This window comes from Oncorhynchus clarkii, chromosome 1, assembly GCF_045791955.1.
Source record: "Oncorhynchus clarkii lewisi isolate Uvic-CL-2024 chromosome 1, UVic_Ocla_1.0, whole genome shotgun sequence".
Taxonomy (NCBI): Eukaryota; Metazoa; Chordata; class Actinopteri; order Salmoniformes; family Salmonidae; genus Oncorhynchus; species Oncorhynchus clarkii.
In genome coordinates, this window is record NC_092147.1 from 66,600,488 (window position 1) to 66,608,082 (window position 7,595).

The 7,595-nt window shown below is 38.8% G+C and overlaps 1 protein-coding gene across 1 annotated transcript; it reads right to left on the reverse strand.

The window, feature by feature from the left end:
* Window positions 1–2,482: 2,482 nt before the first annotated feature.
* LOC139416944 (ladybird homeobox 1a) lies at window positions 2,483–3,965 on the reverse strand. Its single transcript, XM_071166136.1, has 2 exons — window positions 3,650–3,965; window positions 2,483–2,967 (listed from the first exon to the last, which is right to left on the reverse strand). The coding sequence occupies exons 1-2, from the start codon at window positions 3,963–3,965 to the stop codon at window positions 2,483–2,485; spliced, it is 801 nt and encodes a 266-aa protein (XP_071022237.1).
* Between the last annotated feature and the right edge of the window lie 3,630 nt (window positions 3,966–7,595).

The following is a 7,595-nucleotide window of genomic DNA, read 5'->3' on the forward strand; positions in this document are numbered from 1 at the left end:
TCGAGCCTTTTCTGCCAGAGGGATATCATCTTGAGCAGAGAACATTTTTGCAGGGAAGGCGGCCTGCATTCATTCCCATACTTTACAACCAATACTTATTGCAAAAGGAACAAATGAGGGAGCTTATTAACACAGCCCAATTAATGTCAACAATAGTAATTTAATAATAGAAACAATTATAATATAATTATTATAATATTCTCAAAAAGTGTGGTTATGGCGTTGCTACCATACTGTGTTGTCATGTGTTACTGCCGTGCTATGTTGTTGTCTCTCTTTATGTAGTGTTGTGGTGTCTCTCTTGTCATGATGTGTGTTTTGTCCTATATTTATATTTTTAATCCCAGCCCACGTCCTCGCAGGAGGCCTTTTGCCTTTTGGTAGGCCGTCATTGTAAATAAGAATGTGTTCTTAACTGGTTTGCCTAGTTAAATAAAGGTTAAATAAAAAATAAAAAACTACTAACAACAATATAAACCGTAGCAATAAACTAATAATAAACTAATGATGATAAGAATAAATTAATTGTATGTTAATAACAATTATAATAACAACAATAATAATAATAACACTATTGTTGTCATTCTTACTGTTATTATTATAGGTTATTATTAGTATGCCTATAATATAATATGCTAATGTGAATGTGGCTTGAATTACAATATATTTTAATTAAACTAGGCCTAATTGAAAACAATACATTTATAGTACTATATTATAGTAGCCTAGATAGTATTTTAGAGTAAAATTTGTTGAATAATTATCTTCAATGCTCAATCTTCCAAGTCGAGTTTTACATTAGTGCTTTTGTAAAAAAGTATCTAACTCCATAATAAATTATTAACATCTTGGGGTCATATTATTGGGCTCTCAACTTCATTAAAAGTGCCATAGACAAAGGAAAAAAGGAGGTAGCTAACAGAAGAACACAAAACGATAAATCAAAGCCCTCCACCAATCGCACAAATGTCACCGTTTAAACATTAAGAGACTCCGCTATACTTAGCATGAAAAACACAAGATAAAATGCTGAAAGATCTATCGTGCAAAAAGCCAAACATATTATTTCTAGTCCCACACACAAACACAAAGCACAGACCAGCCCCTCTCCAGAATAAGATACTTCAATTGTGATGCATAGACTTGTTTAAAACGAGTCAAAAAAGCATCGACAGTGACAGCAATGAGCACAGATGCCCTCAGTAGCAGAGGGGCTATGTATGCATTACTGCCTTTGTAACAAAAATTAAGCTAACGGAGGGTTAAATCAATCCATCAAATTGACTGGAAATTGTGAGGAAAATTCAGAAACCATATGGCCTCCAAACGTTTGTGTCTTTTTCTGTGTGTTGGGTCACGCTTGTCTCCGTATTGCGCGCGGCTGGAGTCCGCCCATGCTCCATTGTGGCTGTCACACAGGGGAGCAGTGCTCATTTGTTCGCCGGTTTCACGCTTCTATGCCGAGAGTGAGCGAAAAACGCACAAACAGCATGGAGAAGCTGGCCCAGAACTCGACGTTTTTGTGCCTTCTTTTATGGCCTCGCTCTGTGCTCCAGATTGGCGTTTCTCACAAATTCTATTGAGGAAATGAAAACACACGTCGCCGGGTCAGAAGGCAGGTTTTCAATGTGTTCAATGTGCTTTCAATGTGAAAGAGAAACGATACTTTGGCTTGAGGCGCAGCAATTTGATATTATGTAAAAACACAAATAAAATATAAAATATATAATTATAATAGGCCTGTAGAATGCTGATTGCAGAAAAATGTGGAATTAAGGTCCCAAAATCATTTATGTTTCAATAAATGCTACTAAAATAAGTGGTCTATGAGGAATAGTGAGAAACGAAATGTTTTATTTTGAAATACATTACACTTTATACATTATGTTTAAAATGGTGTGCTGGCATTGAAAGGCACTTACAGGTTCGCAAACCATTATAAATATATTAAAATGTGACTGATATTACAAGCAACCAGATGGAATATGATTTATCTTTGATTATTATCTTAGAAAATGTCTTCCCATCGTTATCAAACTGTTTAAATATGTAGGCTTACGATATAGTTATAACACCTAGCATATGATGTGTGTTGTTTTTCAATCTGAATGCCTCTGTGTAATATTCAAACCAACAGTCGTTTAAATTACAATTAAGTTAAACTAAATAAAACATGCATTGAAATGATTCATAGGTTGAGTTATTAGCTAGTGGTATTAACTCATACCGGGAAGATTGTGTGTGTGTGTGTGTGTGTGTGTGTGGGCATGTCATTTGTGGATAAAATACATATTGCTTTTCTTTAAACTATTCCACGTTGGTTAAATGAATGGATGAATACAATAACTGTCTGCATCTGTTGTTGCATATAAGACACAGTCCATGCGATGCTAAGTGTTCTTCATAAAAGCCTCATGATGTGGTGCATAAATGGCACTTCAAACTTTAGTCGTGGTAAGAGGGAGATACAATGGTAAAATCCTCAGTCATCCACGTCAATCTCCTCATCCTCGGAGCAGCCCTTGCTGCTAGTATGGTCTGTATATGGCGACGAAGGGGAGGACAATAAGAGTTTGTTCGAGGCGTTGCGCTCATGGTTCGATAACGAGGGTGACTCAGATCTGTTAGGGCCCAGCGCCCCGTTAGCTGCGCATTTCTCCAGTTCGGCTAGTTTGGCCATCTTCTCAAACGACACGGTTCCCACGGCTTTGGCCGACTCCACGTCCGCCTTCATCTCCTCCAGGTCGCGTTTGAGCTTGGCGCGCCGGTTTTGGAACCAGGTGATGACCTGCGCGTTGGTGAGGCCGAGCTGCTGTGCTATCTGGTCGCGGTCAGCTGGACTCAGGTACTTCTGGTAAAGGAAGCGCTTTTCCAACTCGTAGATCTGGTGGTTGGTGAAGGCGGTGCGAGACTTCCGGCGCTTTTTGGGGTTATTCCGCGAACCGAATAGTGTCGTGCCGTCTCGGCCTGTGAGAGGATATATAGAGGATAGGGATGTTATCCTATAGGCATTTGGTGAATCACCAGGCATAATATCGCTCCAAGAAACCTTAGGGAAATAACTGCTAAAACAATAAGAGACCTATGCATGTATTTCTCCTCTAAAACCACCACCAACAACAACAACACCAATACTGTCAATAGTCTAAACGTATGGTAATAACAGACGATTATAATCAGGTGATACAATAGGCCTAATAAAAATAATTATCTTAAACGAAATATTAAATTAGTTTGCGTTATTATGTGGAGTATTATTTTGCTCCATGTTTATGCATAGGCTAATTATTAGTTTTTTCATGGTGGAACTAGCCACATTTAATCTATTTTGTTCACATACGAATAACCAATTCGATACACATATTTTGCAGAAATCCAGGATATATATTTTTCTAAGTTCCCCCTCAGTTTTAAGCTCTTTGGCAAGGCTCGTTGTGCAAAAACATGTACCGTGCTTTTATTCAATACTCAAATGCTGAAAGAAATATGTGTGTGACCAGACCCACTGCAGGCATACACACACACCTGACATTCATTTATTTTTCGTTAGTTGAATTTGTAGTAGACCATAAGCTGAATTACACTAGGCTACACAGTCTGCACATAATAACTAAATCGTCCAAATAAAGATCTGACTGTCCAGACTTACCCTCCGCCGCTTGAAGAACACTGACTTCGAGCCCTTTGAAGGTTTTGCTGGCGAGCTCCTCCAGAGCGCAGAGCGGGGAGGTTTGGGTGAAAAGGGCCCGGCTGGACAGGCTATGCCCTGAAGAGGACAGCTTCTCGCTGGAGGAGAGCAGGTGCGCCGTCCCGCAGCTAGAATAACTTCTCTTTACCGAGGGCTTGTTCAGGATGTCCTCTATACTGAATGGCGTCAGGGGCTTGTTGGAGTTGGCCGGCGGCGGAAGCTGGTCCAGCGCATTGCGTCTCCGGTCCTCCATAACCGTGGGATCTTTGGAGGTCATAGTAGTTTATCAGGTGACACTTCGGAGATTTGTTTATGCTCTGGTTATACTTCAAAATAAGTATGCCTAAATGAAAAGTTGTGGGAAATGTGGAGAATGGAAATCCGATCACAGGTGCTTCTGCAACCGCATGTTGGTCGCTTTGCCGCAGGGTAGGGAGACTTTGAGTCCAGTTAAAGTCCCACTTCTCCTGTCTACTGTTACGGGGTGACGCACGAGCCACAACATGAAACCATCCGGTGGACAGTGATTCCCAAAAAGCAGCCGCAATTGACCACCACTAACAAGTTATTGTAGATTGGAAGGTAATCAATTATGGACACTGACACACATGCACACACTCTCTCTCCCTCACTCTTTCTTCCCCCACTTTCTCTCTCTTTGTCACTCCTTGACTATGATGCGGTCCAGTGTAGGATTTAGCGTGAGCGAAGCAGCGGTAATTAGAGGGCATGGCCGGGGGAGGAGTCGAATTGGATTACTTAATGCTGTCACACTTTCGACTAATCAGCACTTCGTCGAAGTACATATTATCCTTTTCTGTAGAATAGCCTATTTGGTTACCACGTAATGTAGCCTACGCATGAACAACATGTTGAACTATGTTCAGAACGAATGACCTTTTCTAAAATGCAGGATCATTTGCTTACAGTTACAATAGGCTAAGGTATCTTTTATATATATATATATATAAAAGATACCTTAGCCTATTGTAACTGTAAGCAAATTATCCTGCATTTTAGAAAAGGTCATTATTTTTTAAACGTTTTTACTTGTAGCATAATTTTCGAAATAGGAAGGAGAAAGGTGCACTAGCTATTCCTGTGCGTAAAAGTTGGTCTAGTGTAGGTATACCCTATGTTTTATAACGGTGTGCTGTTGTGAAGGCAGGCAGTATATCAGGTTAATAATACTTCCGGGCAGAGAGACAACATCATCCCCTTTAGCCTTGCCAAATCCTCTGCACTATAACTTACCCACAAAGGGCCATCCTCCATAGCGCAATGGGAGATATTTCACCTCCTCACTGCCTTGCTGCAATGGTGTACAAATATGGGTTACAAATATGAAGTGTCATTTTAACCATCCAGCATGAATTCACATTTAGACTATAGGCTGCTACACACTAAAAACAAATAAATGGTAGTGCTAAGTAATGATTATTTGGCTTGTAACCATAGCGGATCCATTTTTGGTATTATATGGAACCTTTCTTTGAAGTCTATATAAAGAACCCTAAAAAATGTCCTTTCTCAATCACAAAGGTTCTTTGTAGAACCATACAGGGTTTAATAGACATATTATTTTGTTAAAATTTCATAGGTTTTTATTATTGTGTTTATTAAGTTGAATCAGGAGTGCTAGCTCTGGGTCCCTGAGGAGAGAATTGAGAACTACTGATTTAGTCAACCAATCTCAATTGATACAAGGCCATACGTGAGTCTTTCACAAGACACGTCACTAGCCATAGTCATACATAACATGTAATAGCATAACACAACATAACCCTTGTTTGAACTACAAATAACCATTGAAGGGCTCAAAGGGTTCTTTGGGTCAGTATGGTTCCATATAGAACCATCACCCTTCCCAAAGAACCCTTGAGGAACTCTCTTTTTTTTTGGTGTGTAGGCCAATATCATATGTTGATATAGGCTTACTGAAATAAGTGTATGGCTAGGCTATATCTTTACTAAACGTTTTTATGTTGGCTACATGTTTAAGCCATATCAATGAAGCCCAGCTGTAATCAAGCTTATCTATAACGTATTCCAGCAAGCTGTGATACAGGCACAGTTGTGATGTAACTTAAGCATTATGATGATCATACCAGGTGCAACGTTATTTATGAGCTAACTTTTCAAGAGTTTTCTCCAAACATTCGTTTTTATTTGATTTAACCTTTATTTTGTCAGGGACTCATACTGAGACCAAGGTGTCTTTTACAGATGAGCTCTGAATTACAGAAATGACAGAAAATACACACATCAAAATATAAATGCTAAATGCTAATAACAGAAAGAAAAACACGGTCATAAAAAAACACATTTATCAGTAAGAAGAACCTCAATCAGCCTTCTGAATTGCCCTAGAGGCACCAAATGTCCAATTTAGGAATATTTAGAAGATTGTTCCACAAATTAAGTGCAAGAAAACTAAAAGCTGATTTACCTAACTCATTTCCAAAGTTAGCCATCCCTGAGACCTGGTGTGGCAAGTCTAAAGTTTAGTAAAGATTGGTACAGTGGGAGTTTTTGTCAAAGAGCATTAATACATGAAAACATAACAATGTATCAACCTATGTGACATCAAAGAGGGACAAAAAAAAAGTTCGGGTAGAGAATGCAGTGATGAGTATTAAAACTGTCCCTTGCAGTGCGCTATGATAAACACCATCTAACGTCTTTAATGAAGTGTCAGCTGCGTTCATATAGATGATGTCGCCATAGTTTAGGGCCGATAGGAACATCGACTGAATAATCTGAGGCAGGACATATTTCTATAGAATAAGCCCATTGTTATTCTCAGTTTCTTAATTCTTAAATAACTAATCATTATGCTTTTAAAATACAGATTTTCATCTATCCAGATGCCCAGATATTTGTAAGCAGAGACAGGATCAAAGTACATACAGTGCCTGCAGAAGGTATTCACAAATATCTACTTTTTCCAAATTTTGTTGTGTTACAGCCTGAATTTAAAATGGATCAAATTTAGATTTTTTTGTCACTGACCTACACACAATAAAAATACCCCTTAATGTAAAGTCACATAATACATTGCATGGACTCACTCTGTGTGCAATAACAGTGTTTAACATGATTTTTGAATGACTACCTTATCTCTGTACCCCACCCATACAATTATCTGTAAGGTCTCTCAGTCGAGCAGTGAATTTCAAACATAGATTCAACCACAAAGACAAGGAAGGTTTTAAAATGCCTCGCAAAGAGGGGCACCTATTGATAAATGGGCTTAAAGATAAAAAGCAGACACTGAATATCCCTTTGATCATGGTGAAGTTATTAATTGCACTTTGGATGGTGTGTCAATACACCCAGTCACTACAAAGATACAGGCGCCCGGAGTCCTTCCTAACTCAGTTGCCAGAGAGGAAGAAAACCACTCAGGGATTTCACCATGAGGCCAATAGTGACTTTAAATCAGCTACAGGGTTTAATGGCTGTGATAGGAGAAAACTCAGGATGGATCAACAACATCGTAGTTACTCCACAACACTAACCTAATTGACAGAGTGAAAAGAAGAAATAGAATAAAAAATATTCCAAAATATGCATGCTGTTTGCAATAAGGCACTAAAGTAAACTGCAAACAATGTGGAAAATAAATGAACTTTATGTCTTGAATACAAAGTACTTTGGGGGGAAAATCCAACACAACACATCACTGAGTAGCACTCTTATTTTCATATTTTCAAGTATGGTGGTGGCTAAATCATGTTATGAGTATGCTTGTCATTGGCAAGGACTAGGGAGTTGTTTATGACACCAGGTGGGTGCAATTATTTATCAGGTCAAACAGAAAACCATCAGTCTTCAAAAATCGTGGGGTAAGATTTGAATACTCCTGTCCTAGAAGAAAATCTGGTTCAGTCTGCTTTCGAACAGA

Excerpts from the sequence above, each read along its gene's own strand:
- LOC139416944 (XM_071166136.1), bottom strand. The coding sequence starts at position 3,965 with ATGACCTCCAAAGATCCCACGGTTATGGAGGACCGGAGACGCAATGCG. Across the intron at positions 2,968-3,649 it reads TGTTCTTCAAGCGGCGGAGG|GCCGAGACGGCACGACACTA; the intron begins GTAAGTCTGGAC and ends ATCCTCTCACAG.